A 27,438-nucleotide genomic window follows, 5' to 3' on the forward strand; every position below is an offset into this window, starting at 1 on the left:
TTCAATAGTTAAAAAATTGCAATATTTAGGTATAAGTCTAATAAGACATGCACAGGATCTGTATGCTGAAAACTACAAAATGCTAATGAAAGAAATCAAGACCTAAATGAATAGTAAATAAATAGTGATACCTACTGTGTTCATGGACTGGTAGACTCAACATAGTGACAATGTCAATTTTCAGTAAATTGATCTATATATTTAAAGTAATGCCAGTAAAAATTCCAGCAGGATTTTTTTGTAGGTATAAACAAGCTGATTCAAAAAGTTTATAGAAAGCCAGAAAAAGTTTATGGAAGGGCAAAAGAACAAGAATAGCTAAAACAATTATGACAAAGTAGAATAAAGTTGGAAGAATCACACTACCTGATTTTAAGAAAAGGCTATAGTAATTGAGATGGTGTGATATTGGCTAAAGGGTAGACCCATAGATCAGTGTTGCTGATTAGAGAGTCCAGAAATAGACTCAGTGGGCAATGAAGAGTTTGGGAAACAAGAAATGGGATGATAACTTATGTTGAGAATGCAGAGGTTAGGGTGATATTTGCTGGCAGTGCTGGCAACCCAGACAGATAAATTAGGAGTCAGTGCATTGGGCAGAATGGAGTCCACACAAATAGGTGCCTGTGCAGGAGCATAAGGTCCATGTCTGAAAAAGGGTCTTCCATGGGCTTCCCTGGTGGCGCAGTGGTTGAGAGTCCACCTGCCAATGCAGGGGACACAGGTTCGTGCCCCGGTCCGGGAAGATCCCACATGCCGCGGAGCAGCTGGGCCCGTGAGCCATGGCCGCTGAGCCTGCGCGTCCGGAGCCTGTGCTCCGCAACGGGAGAGGCCACAACAGTGAGAGGCCCGCGTAATGCAAAAAATAAAAAATAAAAAAAATAGTTAAAAATAAATAAATAAAGAAAGAAAGAAATAAAGAAGGGTCTTCCACCATAGAACTTTCCCAGCTGTGGTCAGGTGGACCTTGGAGTTCTGTGGCTCAGTGTCAGGGCCAGCTTCTTCAAGGGGGTAGGCAGGACTCTGGGATCACACTCCTCACTTCCACTGGAGTGGTCTGCCTTGCTCATGTCTGTGGACTGGATTTCTGCGGAAGGCTTCAGCTGGAATAAGAGGTTCCACATCTAAAATTTTGACAACCACTATCCACTAGATAAGTGATGTAGCATGGAAGCCCAGCCTCCAGGTACCAGAGCCCAATGTTGCCTCCAGGTCTCCGATCTGTTTATCATCAACAACTTTTGTTACCAGAGAGCTGCCAACTGCCTAAAACTCACACTAGGTTTGAGGAGATAAGTGTCTGGATATTGGGGGAAGCAGAGAGAGAGTGTAAGCTCAGTCTTCCCAACGGCTGTCAAGAGTAAAGTCTTAAATGTGACCTGACATAGCAAATGTAAGAATGAAAGGTCATTATTGTAGCTGTATGCATGAGCCACAAATACACAGAAAAATATATTTAAATACAGGAAAACTTTCTATAATTGGATTTTCTGGTTGAGTACTTTCTCCCATTAAAGTCTTTCATAAATTTAATCTTTGTGCAACTTTAGTTTCCAACTGTGTTTGCAGGAGAGGAGATGGCATCCTATAGCATATAGGCCACTATCTAAGCAACACTCTTTAAAATAATTTTTCTTTCCCATTGTGGTTTATCACAGGATATTGAATATAGTTCCCTGTGCTATACAGTAGGGCCTTGCTTTTTATCCATTCTATATGTAATAGTTTGCATCTGCTAATCCCAAACCCCCAATCCATCCCTCCCCCACCCCCCTCCCCCTTGGCAAACACAGGTCTGTTCTCTATGTCTGTGACTCTTTCTGTTTCATAGCTATGTTCATTTGTGTCGTATTTTAGATTCCACATATAAGTGATATCATGATATTTGTCTTTCTCTGTCTGACTTACTTCACTTAGTATGATAATCTCAAGGTCCGTCCATGTTGCTGCAAATGACATTATTTCATTCTGTTTTATGGCTGAGTATATATACCACATCTTCTTTATCCATTCCTCTGTTGATGGACATTTAGGTTGCTTCCATGTCCTGGCTATTGTAAATACTGCTGTATCGAACATTGGGGTGCATGTATCTTTTTGAATTATGATTTTCTCCAGATATATGCCCAGGAGTGGGGTTGCTGGATCATATGATAGCTCTCTTTTTAATTTTTTAAAGAACCTCCATACTGTTTTCCATAGTGGCTGTACCAATTTACATTTCCACCAAAAGTGTAAGAGGGTTCCTTTTTCTCCACACCACCTCCAGCATTTATTCTTTGTAGACTTTTTAATGATTGCCATTCCCATCAGTGTGAGGTAATACCTCACTGTGGGTTTGAGTTGCATTTCTCTAATAATTAGTGATGTGGAGCATCTTTTCATGTAAGCAGCACTCTTTTTAACCTAAACCTATGGTCTCCAATGACCCCTACTGATGCAGCCTAACCTAATGTCAAGCCCAGGCTCCTCTCCTGGTAGACATGTTTCCTACTGTCCACTGGTCAGCTGGCAGAAGCTCAAGGTCTACATGGTCCATACTGACCACATCCTTCACACCTTTCCTCATCAACTCACCACCAGCTCTTCCTCAATCTCAGCTGAGATGAACAGCTTCTGCCTAGTCAGAAACCTCAGAATTCAAGGTCATTTTATACTCTCCTCACCATGTCATGGTTCGTAACTTCCTAAAACTCTCTCACATCTGTCTATACCTCACCATCCTCCCACCCAGACTGAATTAAGTGCTTTATCATGTTCTTTTTTTTTTTGGTTTACTTGGTATTCTTTCTCAGCATGTGTTCAATAATATTTGATGGATGAATGAATGAAATTACTGGAGGGTCTCATTCGCTGATTCAAAATGTGGAGTCTGCCTCCTCTCCTGCCTGGGCCTTCTGCCTACATGGAAGAAACATCAAGTGCTACAACTGCTCACATAACTCATAATTCCCATGGGGAACTTACTGAGGGTGTCATTATGGGTGTGTCTTCTCCAGGTCCAAACACCGTCTCATCTTGGAGGTGGGTATGCTCTCAACTGATCGCTCCATGATACTTCCTGCATCAGGCCCCACACATCTCCATCAGTTTAATAAGGAAGGGTGCCATCTCCAAGGGTTTTCCATTCACCCTGTAAATGTCTGCACCTTGGGCCAATCCTTTATCTCAGACAGTATCTAGTGGCAATGTAGGCCAGCCACATAGCACAGGACACTTGCCTCTGGTGTTCCAAGAACTCAGAAACCCCAGGAAACAGTGTGAGAAAGGGACACCATCTGGACAGTTTTTCAAAGCATGTCCACACCCAGCCCTTTAGCTGCAGAGGCTGAAGAGATTAATCCCATGGCTTTCCCCTTCCAATTTCACCCTCCTTGCAGCCGCACACTCCCTTCCACAGCTCATGGGTATTCCGGGCCTATCTCAGCTGTCTGTCCCTAGTGACCCACCCCACTCACTCACATGGCCGCAACCTCTATGGAGGATTGCCCTGCACTCAGGGGGAAAGTCCCCAGCCTCCAGCAGGCATCACAACAGCTCCCAGCCCATCCCTGAAACACTGGAAAGGGTTCAAGGACCACTAGTATAGTCAGGAGATGAAGCTCCCCTGAATGATGCAGGGAGTCAGGTGTACTTTTCCTGACAGAGGTAAGGGGACTCTAAAGTTAGGGTGGGCTGTCTGGCGTGCCTCTGGTCCATTCATCCAATAGACCTGACCACTCAGACCACCCTGCGACTTCTAGCTTGGGAGGGTCCAGAGATTTCCCCAGCCTATTCATGTTCCTTGTCCTGTATCCTTTCCCCTCCCCAACTTCTCTCCTTCGGGGTCCTTTTCCCCCTACCCTGAACTCCGGATTCAGCGCCCTGGCTGTCAGCCTGCCTGGAGCTCTCTGGACTTGGCTTTGCATGTGGTGTCTCTCATGGACTCTGGCAATTGCTTCCCCCAGGATGCCCTCAATGCCCCTCCCTGGCAGAGGGTGTCCTGTCTGGTCCCCTTCCCCGGCTCCTAGTCATTCTGACCAAATCGTTCCTTCCCAAAGTAAAGGGGAAATGCCTGCTGATATCTTACAATCTTAATCATTTGTGATGCTTATAAGAATGTGAATTGGTATAGTACCTTTGGAATAAAATTTCAGAAATATTTATAAAATATTAAACTATTCACACCCTTTTCACACTAACCCAATCTTTATGTTAGTATGTATACCTTACCAGAAGACATCCACGTTTACCCAAGAATTCAGAGGTGTTGATTTCATTTTATTAATCATATAAGAGAGGGAAAACAACTTATGCATCTATCAGGAAGAAATTGTTTAATTATGGTACAGGCACACTTTAGCATTTCAGGGGGTAGTTTCAAAAGTGACATAGAGCTGTATGTGCTGTCAGGGTAAGATCCCACATCCTTTTAATTCAGTGAAAAAGGCTAGTGGCAGATCAATATGTACAACATTATATATGCATGTCAAATAAAACCAATATGTTTTTATAGTATATATATCTATGAAAAAGCCCATAGGCCACTTTAAAGCAATGCACACTAGATTGTTAGTTGTGGTGACCTCTCAGCAGGAGGCTGAATTGTGGAAAAACTTTGTAAAGGGGATACTGTGATTTTTCTGTAGTTTTAGACATTTTTGCGGTGGGAACATATACACTACTACCTTTCTAATTAAAATATTTATATAAACCCAACAACAGAAATAATAGCTGTGTCCGTTAAAGTTACTGCAACCTGATGCAACAGGCAAACCCTGACACTTGAAAGGCTAACACAAGAACAGTGTGGTTTTGTGCAGGTAAATTCTTGTGTGGTTTGGCAGGGGCCCTTAGCTCTAGGGACCCAGGGATCCAGGCTGCTTCCATCTTGTGGTGTCAGCACCTCGACACGGGGTCACCATGTTTGCTGGTGAATGCAGGGAGAGGGCAGGGAAGTGGCATGCTGGTTCTCAAGTGCCTGCATGTGACAGACAATGCTTCTGCTAGTATCTCAGTGGCAAACGGTCATCACATGACCCTTCCTAACTATAAGTGGACTGGCAGGAAGGAGAGCAAGACAAGATGTGGACGGGCATTGGAGCCTCTCCCACACACCGTTACGAAGTAGATGCTCAACAAAAACCAACTATTTTGATTTGCCGTCTTCAAGGTCACATTTGCCTTGAAATTCTCTGAAATTTTCAAGCATCTACTATGTGACAGATGCTTTCAACTACAGGATCACATCTAATTGTCAAATGATTCTGTAAATCTCAGCAGGGAGAATTCACTTCGTTCACTCAATGGCCCTTTACAGAACTTTTTGCAACAATCTCTGTAATTTTATTAAGCCGAGAATGTTCTCCTTCCATCTGATGCAAGCTCACAATCCTATCCCTCCACGTGACTGAACTTGCCTGAGCTCCTGCACAGGTGCCATTAGGCACACTGCTTGTGGCAAGAGACAGTGGGAGGATGGTTAATTACTTTCACTTTTTAAAATCAAAGGTAGCATGTCCACTGAGGAAGCATTTTTCACCTCCTAGGAGTATTCTAAAGTTTTAGAAATTCAGCCTTAGTAGATGTTTGTTTCATGGTCTTCCCTCATCTAGCATTTATGAGGGAGATGCTATGGACTCAACAGTGTCCCCCAACAGTCATATGTTGAGGCCTAACCCCCAATGTGATGTATTTGGAGATGGAGCCTTTGGTAAGTAATGAGGTCTAGATGAGGTCATGAGAGTGGGACCCTCAGTATAAGATCAGGGCCCCTATACAAAGCGACACCACAGACCTTGCTTCTTCTGTCTATCCATCTGCCATGTGAGGACGTAGTGAGAATGTGGCCATCCACAAGCCAGGTAGAGAGGTCACACAAGGAACCAACCATGCTGGCATCTTGATCTCTGGCTTCCCAGGCTCCAGAACTGTAAGAAGTAAATGCCTGTTGCTTCAGCTACACACAGTCTATAGTATTCTGTTATGGCAGCCTGAGCAGACTAATACAGGAGGCTTTGGGTTTTAATCACCTAGGTAAGCTGATTCATCCGTTTATGTGTTCAGTGGGCAGTTTCAAAGAAAATACGCCATTAAAATCTTACTGTAAATATCAGGTATTTTCAAAAATTCTCTCTCTACCTTCAGGGTTATATCCCAAGAACTGTTAGATTATGGGCCAAATCACACTCTACTCACCAGTTCATTTGGAAAACATATTGAGAGCATATTGAAGATGCCCAGTAGGATGACCAAACATCGAAAAGTCACTGTGCAAATTCGAAGGGATTTTTGCCATCAGAGGGGTTCCATGGTGAGGGAAAAAACAGTCAGGGGACTTCTGCAAGGCCAGTTAGGGGAGGGTTGGCGATTCTGGGCAGTTCTACTGGGAGCAGGGTGCAGCCTTCACAAGGGGCAGCAGTGATGAGCTGGTCAGCAGGTCAGGTCCCAGAGTTGGACAGGAGGGCACATGCGGGAAGACCAGGGACAGAGTGCTGTCACATGGGAAGTTTCTGGGACTGGACAGAAATGCCAGCACCTCAGCTCTCAAAGACCCTGGGACTCGGGCAAGAGGACCCCAGGTTAATAAAGCTCACAGACAGCACTAACGTCGTGTTTGATTCTCCTTGTCACCTTCCTTTTTGGGGCCTACTTTTTGTCACCTGAAAGACATTGTGTAGTACTGAGAAGAGAAATGAATCGCCAGTCAGAAGGTCAACCACAGGCTGGGGTGGGTGGGAACAGTGTGGGCTCTAGTCCCCGCCCCGTCACTTACGAGCATGTGATCCTGGGAAGATTGCCAAGCCCCATGGCCTCAGGTTTGTCATCTGTGAAACAAGTGGCTGTGATGAGCCCTGTCTTGTAGGGTTTCAGGGATGTGTGTAAAGCACCTCACAAGGCCTGGTCTAACCTTTATGATTAGCAGTTATTTGTATTAGTATTTGGACCTCAGATCCCACAACTCTTGGCTCTGGGAATTTTTCACAATTTTTTTTTCCTTCTGTACGTGGGCCTCTCACTGTTGTGGCCTCTCCTGTTGTGGAGCACAGGCTCCGGACGTGCAGGCTCAGTGGCCATGGCTCACGGGCCCAGCCGCTCCACGGCATGTGGGATCTTCCCGGACCGGGACACGAACCCGTGTCCCCTGCATCGGCAGGTGGACTCTCAACCACTGCGCCACCAGGGAAGGCCTCTGGGAATTTTTGTTGTTGCTGTTGTCTAGGATATCTCAGACAGCATGCAACACAATAGGACAGGGAGTACTAATTCAGCAGGAAACTTTGCTTTGTTAATAAAACTCAGCACAATCTCCTTCCTAGAGGATCTACTATTTAATTCGGGTGTGGAGGAGACTTCCCCAGCAGGATGCAACCCAAAGCTCCTAGAATTTATGTCAAGAACCAACTCCTTCCCTCCCTCCCAGCTCCTCTTCCATCCAAACCATGCTTTTCATTCATTCCACCTCCACTAAAAATCTATACACTGCTTAGAGTTGTCCAAAATACTCTTAAGATTACCTAATAATAATGTCATTTTAATGTCATGGGCTCTGGTTCTCACAGACAAGGGAAAAGAGTGCCTGTCCATGGACTTCTGGGCATCACTCCCCAGGAGTGTGACCACACTTCTCCAGAAATCCTTGCAGATGGTGGGTATAAAACAACTACTTCTTCATTGTGGTCAACTGCAATGAGACAAGAGCCAGGACACATTCCTTCCTGTCCCAAGATGAGATTTCTCTCAGGTTTATCCATGATCCAAAAGGACATCTCACAGCAAAGTCCCATTTCAGACTCTCCTCTCACACTCAAAACACACCGTCTGCATGTCTGATGGCTGCCACCACCCAGCTTCATCACCGTCACCACCCACAGAAGGAAACCCCGCTTCCCAAAGCCCCAAACTGCCCTGGATTGGGGCACTTACGCTCCAGGGCTTGCTCCTGGAGCCCCACCGCCTTGTCCCATGTTGACTTGTTCTGTGGGACTTAGGGGACATCTCACCATCTTCCTCATGTGACTGCAGCTCCTAGACCATCACTCTAGGTGTGGGTGTGTCCTGCTTTTCCTAGTGTCCCCACTACAAACATAGGGCCTTCCAAAAAGCACAGACTCCTTGAATGTTTGTGGAAATAATGAGCCAGTCAGCAGGGGTCTTACGTAGATCAATTTTCTCCAACTTTCTTAAATAAGCCAAACAAATTCAGGTTATACACATATATTTTAATTTTACAAAATGACAGAAGAAAAGGGATAAGAAGCCAAGAATTCACTTTTGTTTCTCTATTTCTTGACCTCATTAATTGTGCTGTTAATTACTTTCACATTTCGAAGTAAATTCCTATTCCAATGCTGTGTTATCTAGTTTGAGATCACAAATTATGATGGAAGGTTTCCCAATTGGTTTTACAAATAGCAAAATTCAGTCTTGAATTGGATAAGTACAAATATATGGGATCAAACCATTCACAATCTTAGAAAATGAAGCTTATTAAATACAGAAAACTGGTGCATTTGTATACACTAACAACAAAGTATCAGAAAGAGAAATTAAGGAAACTATCTCATTTACCATTGCATCAAAAGTGTAGAATACCTAGGAATAAATCTACCTAAGGGGCCAAAAGACCTGTACACTGAAAACTATGACAGTAATGAAAGAAACTGAAGACAACACAAACAGATGGAAAGATACATTGCATTCTTGAAATGGAAGCATCAATATTGTTAAAATGACCATACTACTCATTTCAACCTACAGAACTGCAATCAATGCAATTCCTATGAAAATAACAATGCCCGGGATTTCCAGGGCTGACAGTTGGGTCAGGCCAGATGTCTGTGGGCCCCTGTTTGCTCCGGGGATTGGGCTCCCCCCAGTCCTCTCTTGGGGTCCACACCTTGACCCCCGGCAGGCCCTGGGACTCCGTCCTCCGCTGCCCTGATGTTTCCCCTCAGACCAAGGTCCTTGCATCCCTAGACGCCTCCATCCCCAACCACGTGGCAGAGGTGAGAGCCTGCAACGTCCAGTCAGCCCTGCCCGGGACCTCCCAGGGCTGACAGCATGGGCGAGCTCCTCTGAGGTCCCCTCTGTTCTGGGGTCCAGGGTCCCCTCAGTCCTGCCTCAGGGTCCTCACCCTGACCCCCGGCAGGACCTGGGATTCTCCCCTCTGCCCACCTGAGGCCCCGCCCCTCATACCAGGTCCCCACTCTTTCTGGGACCCAGATGTCAGGAAGTGCTGCAAGCGGTCCTCCTGCCCTATGACCTACCAGGGCCAACTCTGATCTGGGGCCCAGGGTCCCCTCTGTCCTCCCTCAGGGTCCTCATCCTGAGCCCCGACAGGACCTGGGATTCTCCCCTCTGCCAACCTGAGGCCCCGCCCCTTACCCCAGGTCCCCACTCTCTCTGGGACCCGGATGTCAGGAAATGCTGCCTGTGGTCATCCCGCCTAGCTGTTGCCTACAGCTGACAGCACGGATGGGTTTCTGTGGGCTCCACTCAGTCGTCCCTCAGGGGCCTTGCCGTCACTCTGGCAGCACCTGGACTCTCCCCTTTATCGATCTGAGGCCTCGTTCTTTATACCAAGTCCCCAGAGTCTCTCAGACCTGATGGGAAGTAAAGAAAGGCTGCGTGTGTTCATCCCACCCCGGGGCCTCCCAGGGCTGACGGCAGGGGCGGGGATCTGTGGGGTCTCCTCTGTTTGGGGCCCAGCGTCTCCTCATTCCTCCCTCAGGTTCCACACCTCAACTCCCTGCAGGACCTGGGATTCTTCCCGCCGTCCTCCTTAGGCCCCGCCCCTTACACCAGGTTCCCAGTGTCTCTGAGACCCAGATGCGGAAGTCAAAACTCCTTGCCAAGTGCTCATTCCGTCCCGGGACAGCCCAGGGCTGATGGCAGGGGCAGGGATCTGTGGGGTCCCCTCTGTCTTCCTTCAGAGTCCTCAGCTGGATCTCTGGCAGGTCCTGGACGCCCCATGTGTTGATCCGAGGCCGGACCCTCACACCAAGGCTTTCACTGTCCTGAGACCCCCAGGGGGAATCTATGGACAACACATCAGGCCCCCAAGCCCAGGGCTTCCCAGGGCTGAGATGATCCCGCGGGGGTCCCTCAGCCCTCCGTTGGCTACTCACCTTCCCTCCCAGCTGGTAGGGCCCACCCCCCACCCACCTGACTTTGGTCCCCTGAGACCCAGGCCCTCCCCAGCCAGGACCCCTGAGAGGGAAGCGGGGGTCGGGGGTGGCGCTTATTCCCACAGTCCAGCCGGCGGTCTCTCAGGGCTGACAGCAGGGCCAACCTGGATGCCTTGCGGCCTCCGAGTCCCCCTCACGGTTGTACCTTGACTCCTGGTGGGGCTGGGCTCCTTCCCTCTGCCGACCTGGCCCCGGCCTCCCTGACCCAGGCCCTTCCCTGCCCCTCCCAGGGGGATCAGTGCAGTCCCATCCAGACAGCATGCCGGGGTGGGGGGGCTCCCAGGGCTGTCGGGAGGGCTGCAGATGCATCCCCCTGGGGGCCCTCAGTCCTCCTCTGGTCCTCACCTCGACTCCAGGCAGCACCTGGGCCCCTCCCTTTGCCCACCTGAGACTGTGCCCCTCAGACTGAGCCTCTGAACCCCCGAGATCCCTGAGGAGTTGGGGGCGGCGGGGGGGGATGGGCAGCCTGACAGCCCAGCCCAGGGTGCCCCAGGAGTCCCAGTACGGGTGGAATTGCATGCTGGGGGACCCTCTGTTCCGGGCCTGCTGGACCCCTCCATCCTCACTCAGGAGGGTCCTCCTCAACCCCTGAGAGAAAGGGTGCAGTTCCAGCACAGATGCTGGAAGGGGGGCTGCCGTGCCCATGACCGTGGGGGGAGCGCAGAGAACCGCACACCTTCCCCTCGGGGCTCCTCACCAGCCACCAGACTTTGGAAACCTGTTTTAAGAAAGGTTTACTTTTAGCTGAAGAGGGCTGAGCAGTGGCAGGTGATTTAGGGGAACGCTTGGTTTCATGATTAGATCATATTACCTGTTGGAGTTATGTGATTGTCACTTTTTCATCCTCATTCATACTGAGTAATACATTTTACATGTCTGTGTAGTGTAGTGTGTGTCATATCTATATCTATATCAATCTATCTCTCTATATATAAAATGTGGGGAGAACATATGTGCTTATATACACATGCATCGACATACCACAGGTATATATAGGGAACGCGTCATGTATGTTCCAGTACCCACACTGACGTCATCCACAGGGCCCTGAAGGGCACACTCACGCTCTGTGGGGATGAGGAGAGTCCACCGGCCCGGCGGTCCCCGTGCTTTGAATGCAGGCTTGCCACCTACCTGACAGACAGTGTGCCCGGGGAAGTGAGCCTGCAGGAGAACGTGGGGCCACCACGCCACTGGGACAGAAGGGAGCAGAGTGGGCAGTGGAAGGAGAGAGCAGGGCCCAAGCCTGAGCATAGGAGCCGCCTTCAGAGGGCCGTGCCTCGGACCCCCACGTCCAGGACCCTTCTCCATCCTCACGCCCTCAGTCCTAGACCCTCACCCTCCTCCCTGGCCCTCGTGTCCATTTCACGAGAGATGGTGACCTGATGGGGCTGGGGAGGCCACGTGGGCAGAATCCAGTGTCAGGCTCCCATGGGCACCTGGCTTCCCTGTGTTTTCTCCATTATGTGGCCTGAGGCATCCGGTAGTAGGACCCCGTGGAGGACGGCTGAACCCCCTTGACTGTTGGGGAGACAGGTCAGGCCAGTGCGGGGATGGGGCTTTGCACACATATGATGCTTAGCTTCAATAAGAGTCCTTCTAGTGACAAGCTGATCAAATAACGGAGACTCCCTATGCCTCGATTTCTCCATCTGTAAAATGGGCCTCCTAATAGTACAAGGCAAAAGCATCGGTGTGGGTTTCCCCATGATGTGACCTGCTTGTAAAAAGCCTGGGCCAAATGAAGTGGTCGGTGGATGTAGCTCTTGTTACTGAGCGTGTAAGAAAGATGCGCCCTCCCCCATGTTGTGAAGGTTCCCAACCAGTACACGCCTTGTGATCCCCGCGTACGTGGATTAGCGCAGTTTTTCTTTTCTCGTGAAAATTTGTTGTCAGGATGCTTGGGCTCGCCTTCCTCTTCTTCTCGCTTGTCCCTGTTCAAGATGAGGCTGTTGATTTGAGGTGTCGCCTCCATTGGAACAGGGGTGTTTGCAGCTTTAGGTCCCAAGTGCCTCTTTGGCCGTGTGCCATAAGTCCTGGGGGCTTTGGTATGTGTTTTCTTCATTTCAAAGTATTTTCTAATTTCCCTTGTGATGCCTTGTACGTTCCCTGGGCTACTGTTATGGACTGAACTGCGTCCCCCCAAAATTTGCATGTTGAAGCCCTAATCCCCTAGAACCTCAGAATGTCACTGTGACTGGAGTTAGTGGTTCTTAGGTTGAAATGAGGCCATTAGGATGAGGTCTAATCCAAGATGGCTGGTGCCCTTGAGGGAAGAGCGGATCAGCAGACGCAAGGAGAGAAGGCAGGGGCTGGGGGTGCGTGCACAGAGGGTGACCACGTGAGGGGCGGTAAGAGCACGGCCACCTGCAACCAAGGAGACCGGCCGCAGTACGAGCCACCCCTGCTGGACCCTCCCTCTCGGCCTCCTGGTCGGAACCACCGTGAGAATCTGTGTCTGCTGTTTCAGCCCCTCACCCTGTGCTGTGGGATTTGGCATCGTCCCAGACTAATGCGGTTATTTGGGGACGCACGGCTCAATTTCCCTCTATTTTCAGATTTCCCACATTTCCTTCTGTTATTGAGGTCTAATTTCACTCTATTTTGGCCAGAGAACGTACTTTGTATGATTTCAGCCCTTTTTTTTTGTATCCCCTTAAGTTTACTGAGGGATGCTGTGTGGCCTGACGCGTGGAGTGCCCTGGAGAACGTTCTAGGTACGCTTGACGAGCACGTGTCTATTCTGTTCTTGGGGCTAATAGTCTACACATGTCATGAGACCTAGCCTTTGTACAGTGCTGTTCAAATCTGTGATTCCCTTACTGCGGTGCTGTCTGGTCGCTGTACCCATAATGAAAGCAGGCTGTGTTAGTCTGCTTAGAGCTGCCATAGCAAGGTCCCACAGAGGAGGTGGCTAAAACTACAGAAATGTACTGGGTACCAGTCCTGGTGGCTAGAAGTCCAACCTCAACTTGCTGGGAAGTGCAGTTTCAGGTGAGGGAAGGTGTCTCGTCCTGGCTCGCAGACAGCTGGTTTTCTCTTGGTCCCTCACTTGGCTGCTTCTCTGCACAGGTTGGGGGGGGGAAGGGAGGGAGGGAGGGAGAGAGAGAGAGGGAGAGAGAGAGAGAGAGAGAGAGAGGGACACAGGATGGAGGGAGGAATCCAAAGCAAGAGAGAGAGGGACGGAGGGAAGGAGAGAGAGAAGGGGAATGAGGGAGGGAAAGAGGCGGTAGGGAGTGAAGGAGAGAGGAGAGAGAGAGAGAGATGGAGGGAGTGATAGAGGGGAAGGGAGGAAGGGAGAGAGAGAGAGGGGAAGGGGGAGGGAAGGAGGGCAAGAGAGAAGAGGGGGAGGGAGGAGAGACAGGGAAGGGAGAGAGAGATAAGGAGCAGGGAAGGAGGGAGAGAGGGGGAGGGAGGGAGAGAGATAAACGTCGGGGGGCGAGGGAGGGAAAGAGGGGGGAGGAACGTAGGGGCAGAGAGAGAGAGAGAGGGATCGGGGAGAGAGGGGGCAGAGGGGGAGGGAGGGATGGAGAGAGAGAGGGATGGAGGGAGAGAAAGGGAGGGAGAGAGAGGGAGGGAGGTTGGGAGGGTGGAAGAGAGGCTGAGGGAGGGAGGGAGGGAGATCTTCGGTGTCTCTTCTTCTTTTCCAAAGGACACCGCTCTTGTCGGACTAGGGTCCCACCCTTGTGACCTCATTTAACCTTACTGACTTCCCCAAGGGTGCTATCTCCAAATACATGCACCTTGGGATTAGCACTGCAACAGGTGGACTTAATGGTTGGGGTGGGAGCTGGGGGATCCATTTGAATCCATCACAGGGGGGACCGAAGTCTCCCACTTCTATTGTAGACCGGTTTCCTCCGTCCCTTCTGTCCATTTTTGCATCGTTCATGTGGGGCACTGCTGGTAGGCTGCTCAAGAGACCCCCCTGACGTGCACTAGCTGTGGCATTGTGACAGACGGGAGCGGCAGACGGGACCACCAATCACCCGGGCAGACCCGGGACTCCTCTGGCTGCTGGTGCTTGGATCATTCCTGGTACCTTGGGTCTACTTCCCTTCCTCCCCCAACCCAACTTTTTTTTTCTTTTCTGTGTTTTTGGCCACCCCACAAGGCTTGGGGGATCTTAGATCCCCGACCAGGGATTGAACCCGGGCCACCGAAGTGAAAGCATAGAGTCCTAACCCCTGGAACTCCAGGCAATTCCCGCTCCCCGCCCCCTCCTTAGCAGTGTTTGGGAGGGGATGTCGCCCTATCGCTGTGACAGCCACAGAGTCCTGGCCAGGTCCCCCAGCCCATCCCCCACAAGTGGAGGCAGCAACTGTGAGCTGGGGGTGCGCCCTGGCCTTCAGTGCTCTGTACACATCACTGGGACTTGACCACAAGGACTCGCGGTATAAGCTCAACACCCCAGCGCCCAGAGGGTGGTGGAGCATGGCGCCCTTTAAGGGTTTAGCTCGAAAGGCAAGGAAAAGAGAACCAGGAAAATGTCTCCAGACGCAGGACCTGCAGTGAAAAGCAAACCTCAATCCTGCTGTCCAGACACCACAGAGCACCCCCAACGTGAAAACCCGCAGGCCCCTGCCAGGGACCGTCACCTCCACACCTGTGCGTCTCAGGACAGTAAGGGCTCTTTTCAGGCCTCTGACCAGGGGAGGCCTGAGCTCTTCTCATCTGTCAAATCGAGACCCTGCTGGACACGATGCCCCCGCAACTGTGAAGCCGCGGGTGCCAGGGCCTTCCTTGTGCTTGTCCAGCCCTTCAAGGGTCTTTCTAGTGAGTGGACACAGGGCGTCTGAGGGGCTTCTCCAGGTGTCTGCTAGGTGCCCGCACTGTGCCGGGGGTGGGCTGTCACCTGTCATCGTTTCCTGCTGAGGGGACTCAACTGCTCAGCCACGCCCAGGACGGAGGCGCCAAACATGTGTTGGGTGGAACATCGCTCTCAAGTCCCCGTGCTCTTTATTGCCCTGCAAGGTTCTGGCCGCGTCACCACCTCCGTGTGTCTGCAGGGTCTGCCTGGTCAGGGTCCTCTGTGGGCCTGCCTGGAGGGGTCGGGTATTCCAGGAAATAGCGGGAGCCCATGCAGCAGCAGCAAAGGGGCTCAGGGGCCGAGGGATCAAGGTCAGGGAGGTGGCAGGCCTGGCGGCCACCTCGGGCATCCAGGGTGCGCAAGAGGCAGCAGCGCGGCCCCCGGGAGCTGCGCGGGGGGCAGGCTGAGGACTTGCGGGGGTGCGGCGGCCAGGCCCGGCACGGGCCAGGGAGGACTCATCTGGGCGGGAGGCCAGGCGCAGCAGAGCCAGGGGACCTCGGCTGGCTGGGCCACCTCTGCCAGGACAGGGACTAGAGGGACCAGAACCTGCGCGCTGGGATGCGGTGCGGGGGGCTCGGCTGCTGTCTGAGGAGGGGCCCGAGCGACAGAGTCAGTCCTGGCCAGGGCGGAGGCATGGTCGAGTTGCGGGTAGCTCGGGGTCCCCTGGATGTGCTCAGGATACGGTGGGAGGCCGTGCTGCGGCTCCGCGGCGCTGGGCGCCGGGCGGTGCCCCGGGGCTGCCGGCTCGCCGTCCACCTGCCCGGATGCTGGTTTAGTGTGCACTCTCGGCTGCATCCTCACCAGGAGGTGCGGGCAGTCTCTCTGGAACAGGGGACTGTGGTAGAAGTGTAACTGAGGTCGCAGTTGAGAGAGGAAAGGAAACCCCGAGTCACAAAAGAGCTGCTCGCAAGCAGCAGCCGCCTGGCTGGGCCCCTGGGCGCCCTCCCCCAGCCGACCCAAGGCCTCTTTGCAGAGAGCGGGACCCGGTCCCAGCAGGACGCTGGGCCCCAGCGTTTACATCCCCGAGACTCGCTCACTCACCATCACCTCTCACCCTTGGAAAAGGACTGAACGTGGCCCCTTAGTATGAGCACAAGGCCCACGAAAGGGGACGTGGCGTTTGCAGGTACGAGACTGCAACAAGGTTCGGTAGCTTTCTAAGGAAGTGTCCGAATCGCCCCCTGGCCAGCGCCTCCAGGGGCCAGACCGGGGACGCTGACTGCTTCCCAGGAAGGGACCTGCGCCCCCACTCAGGTGATGCTCTGGAGCTATGGGAGTCAAGGGGGCACACAGACCTCCCCCCTCCCCCCGGCGGGCCACTGTCCCCGAGCAGGAGGACGGGAAGGGCCAGCGTTGCAGCAGTGTCCTCTTGTCCCCCGGTGTGACTGCGTGTCAGGCACGAGCGGCACTGCCCACGTGTCAGGAGTACAGGATGACGCCTTGCCCGCGTGTGCTGTGAAATGATCACCACAGGGGGTCCAGTTCACACGCATCACCTCACACAGACACACCAAAGGGAAAAGGAGGAGGGAGAGGAGTGACGTCCCTGTGCTGAGAACGCTTCGGGTCCCCCCATAACAACGTCCCAACACAGCGCGCGGCACTGCCAGCTCCGGCTGTCACGCAGGTCCCCAAGTACCACCTTTAAAGGAAGCTCTCCCGACACGCCTGCCGCCGTCCCAGGCGGCCCGGGGGTTGGCACCCGCCCCCCACCCCCGGGCCCAGCGGCTCAGCCCCTGGAGAGGGCTCCTCCCCCGCCGTCCCCCGCCCTCCTTACCTCGCTCAGGACGTGGGCGGGCCGCTCCTTCGTGGACAGGTTGGTCACGCAGAGGGACGTGTGCATGTCCTGGTGCACTTTGCTGAATCCGTAGCGGTTAAGCTGGCGGATGAAGCTCTTCATACATTCTGTCTTGAACACCTTGTCTAGGCCGTCCCTGTCCAAAACCTCCTTTTGAAACAGCGGCCTGTTGATGCCTATGCAAGTCCCGTCTTCATTCCACCAAATGGACGCAAAGCGACTGCTGTTGACGATCGTCCACAGCTTCCTGGGAAAGGGGTGGAAGAGCAGGCTGCCTTCCCACACGGCCTCGCAGGCGGGGCGAGGCCTTTTAAACAAAGGCTCTTCCGTCAAATCCTGGAAAGCGGCTTCTCCAGGCAGCAGCCTGAGGTCGGGGTGCCCCGCGGGCACGGGCTGGTCCAGGGCGAGGGACTGGGGGGTGCAGCTCCCTGAGCCGAGGGCCGGAGCCGCTGTGTCGGGAGGAAGAGGCGCCTCGCCGAAGCCGGGCGCCCTGTCCGCGGCGGGGCCCTTCTGGTCCGCAGCCATGCGGAGCGCGGCGTGTCCCTCCGCCACGTAAACGGGACAGTGCAGCGCGGCCGGCAGCACCCTGGGCTCACACTCCCGCTCAGCCCCTCACAGAAGTGCTCCGGTTGCTCGGGGGTGACGTCACAGCCCAGCCAGCAAGTGACATCATAAAGGGCAGGCCCGTCAGCATGTCAGCCTCCTGCTTCACGCCCGTCATCGCAGGGGGCACGAAGACACTCATGCATGGGTGCAGAGCCACAGGCCGAGCGCTCGTGCAAACCGGGCATGGCCTTCTGGTCCCAGAGCCCCCGGGCCAGGCAGACGTGCACGGACCCACGTGTGACCCACGAGGTCAGAGGTCCTCCTGTGTGTCCCCTGGCCTTCCGGGCCGTGCACAGCACCCATGATTTCAAGCACGAGCATCGTCTGAGATACGGCCCACGGTCAAGGGCGCTAAAACTTTACAATTCACCTATAAACTGGAAGAAAAACCCTCACGATGTCGTGGTCTGCAAAGTGCCTACCTTACCCTCTCCCTGGAGAGGTGTCCCATGGGTGCTGAGCAGGAATCGGACTCTGGACCCACGCCCTCACCCGCAGCAGCCCTTTCCCTCCATTGCCCACAGCAGAGGCCAGACTCAGATGAAACGTTCAGGGAAATTTATTAAACAGAAACATTGACTGAAACCATTGAACAGAGGGCATAACAACACACAGAGGAACTTCTAACGGCCACCGGAGCCCACGGGTCCCGGGCCCCCCCCCCCAGGGTCCTCCAAAAGGTGCCTCCGCTACACCCCACCCGGCGGCCCTCCGTCTCCCCACAGTCTCCCTTCCTGAGGGCCCCGCGGGTGGCCTCTCGCCAGGAAGGTGGGCGCCGGCCATGCCCGCTCCCCCCAGGGCAGACCCTCCATTTCTGGCCCACATGCCTGGGGCCCGGCCCTGCCCTATGGCGGCCACAGGACAGTCCCACAGCAGGGCGCGCACCACCGAGCCGGGGACGTGGAGTCCTGAGGAACAACGGGGTGGCCCAGCAGAACACAAGCCCTGGGGGACCTCCCGCAGACCTCCTGCAGCCACGGTCAAGGTCTTCCTTCCCAAGGTCCCAGGTGGGATCCCAGGTCCTGGGCTGGGCGCTGGCTGTGACCTCGTCCATCCCGTCCTTCCCGCCAGCTCCTGGGACTGGGCTCGGGGTCTCCACGCCGCGCAGGGTTTGGGGGAACTGCTCAGAGGGGAACACATGCACATTTCCACAACAACAGGCAGCGCTGGGCCTGAATCTATGCCCAGAAAGCACACGTTGAGCTCACGACACTGGCCCACAGAGACCAGAGCCTTGGCTGGCACGTGGCACACCTCAGGGCTCTGCGGGGGGGCGATGGCTAGGGTGTGTGTGTTGGGGGGAGGGGAGCGGGGGCTGGGGGGTTCCTTGACACCTGGGTCCCTCTGGGGCCTAGAGGGACACATTTGGGCTTGCCAGTACAGGGAGCAACCTGCCTCAGGGGATGATGAATAGGGGTCCCCTCTCAGGAGGGAGGCCCAGGCACCTTGAGTAGCCCCTAATATGGGGCCAGTAGGCTGCCAGGCCTGGCCTCCCCCTGCCTCCAAGCCTGGCGGCCCCACGGCCTGCTGAGCCTACTGGCCCGAGGTGGACCCCGGGGGGCTCATCTCTGCAGCCCCGTCCTCATTTCCCGGCTCTTTTGGGATGGGCTTGAGCCCCTCCTCGGGGCTCTCCTCGGCCTCCTGGCCTCCTGCCTGGGCGAGGCCCTCTGGCTCCCAGCCAGGACCTCCTGGGGCCACCGGGGAAGCACTGCCCAAAAGGCCAGACATGGGGACTCTGGGGGCATCTGAGGGAACTGCCTGACCTAGGCCCGCAGGGGCGGCAGCACTTCCATCTTCCTGAGTGGCCGCGGACGCCTTGCTGCTCTCCCCAGGGCCAGGGGCTGCCCTGGCGGCACCATGTTCTTCAGGGGCCGCCTCGCCAGCCTTGGCAGTGCCGGCAACTGCCGCACTGGCCTCCTCACGTGCCGGGTGGTCCTCGGCGCTCCCTTCCTTGGAACGGGCGGCCTGGGCGGTGGCATCTTCACCGGCCAGGGAGGCCTTGGTGCCATGTGCAGTGGTACCTGCGGTGATGGCCTCATGGGCCGCGGCGGCCTGGGCGGCTGCTGCCAGGACTCCAACGTCCACACGGGCCTCTTCCTGCCCTGGGAAGTGCTCCCTGCTAGCCGGGCCGGCCTCCCAGGCCTCGGTCTTCTGGATGAGCCGCAGCATCCCCGCAAAGCCGGGAGGCCTCCTCCTCAGCCGCATCGTCCTCAGCGTGTCCCGGAGCGTGTCGTGCAGCCGGGCCCGCATCAGCACCTGCCGGGCACGCGCCTGGTCCGCCATGGCCGGGTGGATGGCCCCCTTCTCCAGGGCCGACTGCAGCAGGCCTTCCAGGCGCCTCACGTACGCAGAGAGAGTCTCCTGGGGCCGCTGGGCACAGGTCACGAACTTCAGCCGAGCACTCCCCCGGGGGTCCTTGTTCCCAAACACCTGCACCAGCGCGGCCAGGCAGTCCTGGGCAGCCAGCTCGGGATCTTCCGCCAGGAGGCCACGCAGGAGGTCCAGCGCGGGGCCGCGCAAGCTCTCCACCAGCCTCCTCCTCCTCTCCCTCTCAGACACGTGGCGCCACAGGTGCAGCATGTCGTTGGCCTGCTCCAGCCAGCTCTCAGAGGACTCTTCCCCGTGGCCCGGCTCTTCCATCCCAGAGAAGGTTCCCAGCTCCTGGTAGCCCATGCCGTGTAGCACGGGCTGCAGGGCCTGCCTCCACTGCTGGGTCCCGGGCCCTGCCTCACCCATGGCGCCTGCCACTGTCACAACTGCTTCCTCAGGCGCAGTCATTGCCTGGCCTGTGGGTCCTGCCATACTCAGAAGTCCTGCCACGCCTGCAACATTTCTGTAACCTGCAGCTCCTTCCTCATCTGACTCAGCTCCTGCTTCACCTTCAGCTCCTGCTTCACCCTCAGCTCCTGCTTCACCCTCAGCTCCTTCCGCACCTGCAGCTCCTTCCTCACCTGACTCAGCTCCTGCTTGACCTTCATCTCCTGCTTCACCTGCAGCTCTTTCCTCACCTGAGGTTCCGTCGTCACCTGCAGCTCCTTCCTCATCTGACACTCCTGCTTCACCTTCAGCTCCTGCTCGACCCTCAGATCTTTCCCCACCTGTAGCTCCTGCCTCACCTGAGGCTCCCTCCTCACCTGCAGCTCCTTCCTCACCTGAATCTCCTGCCTCACCTGCAGCTCCCTCGTCACCTGCAGCTCCTTCCTCACCTGCATCTCCTGCCTCACCTGCAGCTCCCTCCTCACCTGCACCTCCCTCCTCACCTGCACCTCCCTCACCTTCAGCTCCCTCCTCACCTGCAGCTCCCGCCTCACCTTCAGCTCCCTCCTCACCTGCAGCTCCCTCCTCACCTGCACCTCCCTCCTCACCTGCACCTCCCTCCTCACCTTCAGCTCCCTCCTCACCTTCAGCTCCCTCCTCACCTAAGGCTTCCTCCTCACCTCTGTCTCCCTCCACACCTGCGACTCCCGCCTCCCCTGCAGCTTCCTCCTCCCCTGCAGTTCCTGAGTGACCTGCAGTTCCTGCCTCACCTGCCCTGCCAACCACTGCTTGTCTCTGGGGCTGCGCAGGGACATTGGGTCTATCCTGTGAATCAGCATCAGGGGCCTGGGGCAGGCAGACCACAGTCCAGGGCCCTCCCTTGCCTGGTATTTGGCGGGGGAGCAAGCTTCGATTTAAACACTCAGCAAACTCGACCAGGGCAACACTCGACCCCAGCTCCTTTCTGTAGACCTTGCCCAGCACTCGGTACCTGCCCAGGGAACGCAGGGCAGCCTGCACAGCCTCCTGGAATTCCTGGTCTTTGCAGTCATCTGGGATTCCCAGGATGAGCAGAGATTGCTGAGCGTTCACGCCCATCGACCTGCACCAGTCCCGCAATACCGCCAGAGCCGTCGCCATCTTCGAGGACCTGAGGGTGGGGGGAAGCGATCAAACAGGTGTGCACAGGCTGTTGAAGTGTGGGAATCGGCCTGTGGGTGCAAAGAGGAGAGGATCATGTTTGTGCCACACAGGCCACCCTAGTGCCCCTCACAGCAGCAGCCTGGAGCACCTCCCTGCCCTGTTTGGTTTGTTTGACTTTAGGAAACTTTTTAAATAAATTCCATTTATTTACAGGATAGAAGGCTAGGGACTTCCCTGGTGGCGCAGTGGGTAAGAATCCACCTGTCAGTGCAGGGGACACAGGTTCGATCCCTGGTCCGGGAAGATCCCACAAGCCGCGGAGCCACTAACCCCGCGCGCCGCAACCACTGACCCAGCGCTCTAGAGCCCACGAGCCACAACTACTGAGTCCACGTGACACAACTACTGAAGCCCACATGCCTGGAGCCCGTGCTCTGCAACAAGAGAAGCCACCGTAATGAGAGGCCTGCGCACCGCAACGAAGAGTAGCCGCCGCTCGCTGCACCTAGAGAAAGCCCGCGCGCAGCAACAAAGACCCAACGCAGCCAAAAGTAAAAATAAAATTTAAAAATAATAACAAAAGAGCACTTGTTGCGTACGACTCAAGAAACAATAATAAAATAAAATAAAATAAAATAACGTTTTAAAAAAAGACAGATAGAAGGCTCGTCACCTTTTCTACATTTCTGGCCTCAGCTTTAGGAAGCTGCCTTTTTCCCAAGGAATGTTTCAAGTCTTCCAATTTGTTAGCATAAACATTTCCATAATATCCCATAATATTCCCCTATATCCTCTTTGTTAATGTACATCTGATCCGTAACGTTGGCCCTCTTTCATTCCTCATATTGGTGATCAGCGTTCTTTCTATTTTTCCGTGATTCATCGTTCTAGGACTTTCTCGGTTTCCTTGCTCTTTTGAAAGAAGCGCATGGCTTTGTTCATCGTGTCCATAATTTGCTTTCTATCACTGATTTCCTCTCTTAGCTCTCTTATTACTTCATTTTATGTTTCCTTTGCTCTTCTTCTAGCATCTCTAAATGGACTGTTAGCTCACTGAATTTATGTCCTGACTCTTTTCTAACAGAAGCATTTAGGGGAATACAGTTTCCTCCTGTCGCTTTTTGCTGCCTCCCACTAATTTTGGTAAGTTGTGCTTTTTTAGTATTCACGTTGAAATATTTTCTAAGTCCCTCTGTGATTTTTTCTTTGATCCATGGGTTTCCCAATATTTGAAGATATATTATCATTAGTACCATCAAATAGAATTCCCCCGTGATGAGAAAACCTATCATGTAAACTTGCAATACTGCTAAATTTATGGAGACTTTTTTACAACTCTGGTATGGCGTGTCCGGGTGAATGTGCAAAGCACCCTCGTAAAGAATCTGCGTACTCTGTGCGGAGGCCAGGGCCTTGCCCTGCCCACCCACCTCTGCAATTCCTGTGCCACCCGGACAGAGGCGACCTGAAGCTCTCGATGCCTAATGCAGTGGGCCAGAGCCCCTCCCTGGACCCCCACAAATCCATCTGTCATGGCCAACAGCCTCCACCAGATCACAGCAGCCCCAGCGCCTCCCCCTCTCAGCATCACTTACGCGCCCCGTGGCCAGGCGGCTCCTCCCCGGCCCCTCGCACTACATCCCCTCCATACACCCTCCCCCACCCACCAGCTGGTGGCGCTCCGCTCTGGGCCCTGGAAGCCGGGCGCCCCGCCATGCATACAGGTCAGACTGCCTCTCTCACCTCCCCACACCGGGGAGTCCTCCCCCGAGCACACTCAGCGCCGGAGGCTCTCGCTTCTCGTACCCCAGACGCACAGCCCACCCGTCTTGCCCCCGCCCACCCGGGAGCTGGAGCCCCCTAACTGCCACGAGCGCCCGCCCCCCCCACCCCACGCCCCGCCCCAGCGGGAGCTTCCCTAACGCCTACCGCACCCGCGCCCGGGAGTCCTCCCCATCGACCCCCGCCTCAGCCAGGAGTAGCTCCCCCTTCCTCCCGCCACACGCAGCAGCCGTTAGCCCTCCCCTCCGGTCTCGGCCCCGGGGGTGGGGCCCGCCCGGGCCGTCCTCCCCACCCCCGCAGCCAGTCGTCCTCTCCTCTGGCCCCCAAAGCCGGCCCCACCCGACCGGCAGGAAGCCCTCTGCTCCGGCCCCCACCCCACGCTTAGCCATTAGCCCCACCCTCTGCACCCCGACTCCAGAACGCCCCCCACCAGCCACCCCGGAAGCCAGCGGTCCTCCCCTCTGACCCGCTCACTGGGGGACCCTTCCCTCAGCCCCCTTCAGCCCGCTACCCTCTGCCGCCGCTCCCCCACTCCCAACCGAGCAGCCCGTAGCCCTCCCCCGACCTCCACTCCTTCCCAGGGCCCCCGGTACCTGCGGAGTCCAACCCCCGGCAAAGCCCCCGCCTGTCTCCTGACTTGCTCTGACCCTGTGGATGGCTCCGTAGTCCCGCTCACGAGGGGCTGAAGAGCTCGTCTCAGCCGAGCAGCCGGGAACTGTGCAGCCGACTGTCCCAGGCACTCTGTGCGAACGCCACGTGGTTTCCGGGTGTTCCCGGAAGCCCCAGGAAGATGAGGGAGAAAGTTCTAGACGTCGCTTTACAGGGAAAGTGGTTGGATCAGAAGAGCACGTGAGGAGGCGCTTTGCTACGGAAGCAGCAGTAGCCATGCGCACTGAGGGCCTGAGGTCCCAAGGCTTGGCGCCTCCGGAAGCAAAAGACACGCCCATTGGCCTTCCACCAATAGGAAGGCCTCCCTGCAAGGCTGCGGAGTTGGGGGAGCAAACTTGGCGATGCAGAGCCCATTGTGGCAAGTACGTCCATTTGTCTTCACAGGTGGTTTTCTACTGTGATTGATAATGTCATAAACCTATTCTTATTTCTTTGGTTTGTTTTAATTTTTGAATTTTATTTTATGTATTTTTTTATACAGCAGGTTCTTATGAGTTACCCATTTTATACATATTAGTGTACATTTGTCAATCCCAATCTCCCAATTCATCACACCCCCCGCCCGCCCCCACCATTTTCTCACCTTGGTGCCCATATGTTTGTGCTCTACGTCTGTGTCTCTATTTCTGCCCTGCAAACCGGTTCATCTGTACCATTTATCTAGGTTCCACATATGTGCATTAATACACGATATTTGTTTCTCTCTTTCTGACTTCCTTCACTCTGTATGACGGTCTCTAGATCCATCCACGCATCTACAAATGACCCAGTTTCGTTCCTTTGTACAACTGAGTAATAAATAATAGTAATAAAGCTCTTCTTCATATGGACTGATTTCTTGTCTAGTTGTATCAACTAGCCATCTTCTCACATGGCACAAAAGAATGAGGCAGCCGTCTGGGGCCTCTTTTATAAGGGAGGTAATCATTCATGAGGGCTCCCCCCTCATGGGCTAATCACTTCCCAGGGCCCCACCTCCAAATCCCATCCCTTTGGGGGTTAGAATTTAACAGGTGAATGAGGGGGAGAGGTTTACAAATATTCAGTCCATAGCAGTGTCTGTCCATCTATTGTTGCTCCTATGTTCCCTTTTTCCTGCTGAGATAATCAAGGTTTTCATTTACATTTTAACTTCTCTACTGCCTTTTTAGGCAATTATCAGTTTTCGCTAAAGCTTTACAGTTCACCTATGAACTGGAAGAAAAACCCTCATGAGGTCTGGGTCTGCAAAGTGCCTACCTTACCCTCTCCCTGGAGAAGTGTCCCATGGGTGCTGAGCAGGAATCGCACTCTGGACCCACGCCCTCACCCGCAGCAGCCCTTTCCCTCCATTGCCCACAGCAGAGGCCAGACTCAGAGGAAACGTTCAGGGAAATTTATTAAAGAGAAACATTGACTGAAACCATTGAACAGAGGGCATAACAACACACAGAGGAACTTCTAACGGCCACCGGAGCCCACGGGTCCCGGCGCCCCCCAGGGTCCTCAAAAAGGTGCCTCCGCTACACCCCACCCGGCGGCCCTCCATCCCCCCACAGTCTCCCTTCCTCAGGGCCCTGCGGGTGGTGTCTCGCCAGGAAGATGGGCGCCAGCCATGCCCGCTCCCTCAGGTCAGCCACTCCCCCTCTGGCCCACATGCTTGGGGCCTGGCCCTGCCCTCTGGCTGGAACAGGAAAGTCCCACAGCAGGGCACCCACCACTGAGCGGACGACGAGGTGTCCCGAGGAACAACGTGGTGACCTTCAGTTGTAGTGCTATTTACTTTCACATTTCCAAGTAAATTCCTATTCCAATGCCATGTTATCTTGTTCACCATCACCGAACAATATGGGAATCCTACAATTTGTTTTACACAATTGCAAAACTCTTGTCGTTGAACTGAATTAGTGCAAATACATGTGTGATTAATGTCATTTACAAACTTAGATACTGAAGCTTATTAAGCCTTCTTTCAAATGGAACAATATTTGAAAACTTCCTAAAGAAAACACAGATGATATTCCATGTCATCTTACACAACAGGAACCCAAAGATGCGACACACCATGTTCCCCCCACTCGCAGGGGCCCTCACTACTTGGAAACTCGACCGCTCCCTCTTCAAACTCAGAGTGAAGGACCAGCCTCACTTGCTACCAGTGAACTTGGGCCTGGAAGGAGCCTGGCTGCTGCTCTGGCTCAGGCTCCCTCTTCCTCGTCGCTCACACCCTCTGCACACAGGGATGGGAAGGACCTGGGATCCAAGATACTGACCCTGAGCAGATGCTCCAGGACCTGCCACTTGCTGGTCTCCGCGTAGGCCCGGGCACCCCACAGGAACTCGTAGCGGGCAGGGTCGCTCTGGGGCACCTGCCGGTACTCCAGGTAGCCCTCCTGCACCCACACTTTGGTGAGCAGCTCCCTGGGCTCCCCATAGATGCAGGGCTCCCTCCCGGCACACACCCCCATGTTGCCGAGCACTCCCCACACCTCCTCCTCAGGGGCGTGGTCACCGAACAGCGTGATCACGCCCAGGACCAGCACCAGGAGGCCGGCCTCGGGCGTGCACTGCCCGTCGCTCAGCACTGCATCCCAGGTGAGGCCCAGGGTGGGGACCAGGACGTAGGTGCGCTCGCGGGAGTCCACCTCCTTCACGTCCAAGCCAAACGCCAGCTGCAGGCACTCGCAAGCGTGGCTGAAGACCTCGGGGAAGTGGTCCCGATGCTCCCGGAGGACCATACTCAGCATCTCCGCCTCGGAGGTCGGCGGCGATACACGAGCAGCAACGCCACCAGGTCAGCCATCGGCACAGCAAGTGCCTCGCGGGGCAAGGGCTCGGCATAGGCGGAGACGGAGGGGGCGCCAGGGGAGGCGGAGGACGAGCGGGATGCGGCCTCCTCCCCCGCAGCCCCCAGCAGCGGCGCCTCCACCGGACCCTGGGCCGGGACTGGGGCCTGAAGGTCGGCCTCAGGCTGGCGGAGCTCACTCATCTCGACCAGGGGCCTGATCACTGGGGTCGGGCAGCCCACGGGAGTGTGGGCAGGGGACCTCTTACCTGGGGTAGAGAGCGGGTGTGAGCGGCCTCGGCAGAGAAAGGCACCCTGGGCAGCTCTGACAAAGGCCACTTACAGGTCTCCTCTTAAAGGCTGCCCTCGGGCCTAACAGGGGCGCTCCTCCTGGGCGGCCTGTCCCCTGCCAACCTGAAGAAGGAAGTGAGGGGGCTCCTCAGGGTGCAGCCAGCACGGCCCCAGGTTCTGGGGCTGTCAGGGGGGTGGGGTGACTTGGGTGTTGTGGGGTCCCCTCTGTTCTGGGAGGGGGAGCCCCTGGGTACACACTCAGGGCACGCACCTCCCCTTGACTCCTGGCGCTGCCTGGGCCTCCTCTGCTCTGTGCCCTGAGGACACGGTCCTCAGACCTGGGCCTTCGCCTCCCGGTTCCTGGAGCCCCTGTAAGAGGAATGGAGGGCCGCACCTCTTGTGTAAACTGTGGCACAGCTCTGGGCCTCGGTGCTGGTAGGAGGATTGGGCCGGACTCTGTGAGGTGCCCCAGTTCTGAGTTCTGGGGTGGGTGGTCCCCTCGGGGCTCGCTCGTCGTGCTCACTCTTCCCCTTAAGGGCCTGGACCCTCCCCTTTGCAGGCCTGAGGGGAAACTCAGATCAGGACCCCGAATCTGAACAGAAAGCAGGGAGGGGGCCCCACAGGTGGCCGCACCTGCCCAGGGCCTCCC

The 27,438-nt window shown here is 55.0% G+C and overlaps 2 protein-coding genes and 1 pseudogene across 2 annotated transcripts; all 3 read right to left on the minus strand.

Annotated features, from left to right (window-relative positions):
• Window positions 1–14,805: 14,805 nt before the first annotated feature.
• Window positions 14,806–17,415, minus strand: LOC149744131 (heat shock transcription factor, X-linked-like). Its single transcript, XM_089904008.1, has 2 exons — window positions 16,757–17,415; window positions 14,806–15,831 (listed from the first exon to the last, which is right to left on the minus strand). Exons 1-2 carry the CDS (start codon window positions 17,300–17,302, stop codon window positions 15,292–15,294), a joined length of 1,086 nt encoding a protein of 361 aa, XP_089760134.1. The 5' UTR covers window positions 17,303–17,415; the 3' UTR covers window positions 14,806–15,291.
• Window positions 17,416–18,342: 927 nt separating this feature from the next.
• On the minus strand, window positions 18,343–22,960 carry LOC149744132 (paraneoplastic antigen Ma6E pseudogene; annotated as a pseudogene).
• A 2,820-nt stretch (window positions 22,961–25,780) lies between these two features.
• LOC149744133 (melanoma-associated antigen 10-like) lies at window positions 25,781–26,545 on the minus strand. Its single transcript, XM_089904019.1, has one exon. It carries the CDS (start codon window positions 26,458–26,460, stop codon window positions 25,912–25,914), a length of 549 nt encoding a protein of 182 aa, XP_089760145.1. The 5' UTR covers window positions 26,461–26,545; the 3' UTR covers window positions 25,781–25,911.
• Window positions 26,546–27,438: the final 893 nt, after the last annotated feature.

Source organism: Delphinapterus leucas, chromosome X, assembly GCF_059928025.1.
Source record: "Delphinapterus leucas isolate spDelLeu-1000000601 "Yukka" chromosome X, BTC_Dleu_Yukka2, whole genome shotgun sequence".
Taxonomy (NCBI): Eukaryota; Metazoa; Chordata; class Mammalia; order Artiodactyla; family Monodontidae; genus Delphinapterus; species Delphinapterus leucas.

Coding starts and splice junctions, on each gene's coding strand:
- LOC149744131 (XM_089904008.1), bottom strand. CDS start 17,302: ATGGCTGCGGACCAGAAGGGCCCCGCCGCGGACAGGGCGCCCGGCTTC. Junction 15,832..16,756: donor CCGCCCACGTCCTGAGCGAG/GTAAGGAGGGCG, acceptor CTGCGACCTCAG/TTACACTTCTACCACAGTCC.
- LOC149744133 (XM_089904019.1), bottom strand. CDS start 26,460: ATGCTGAGTATGGTCCTCCGGGAGCATCGGGACCACTTCCCCGAGGTC.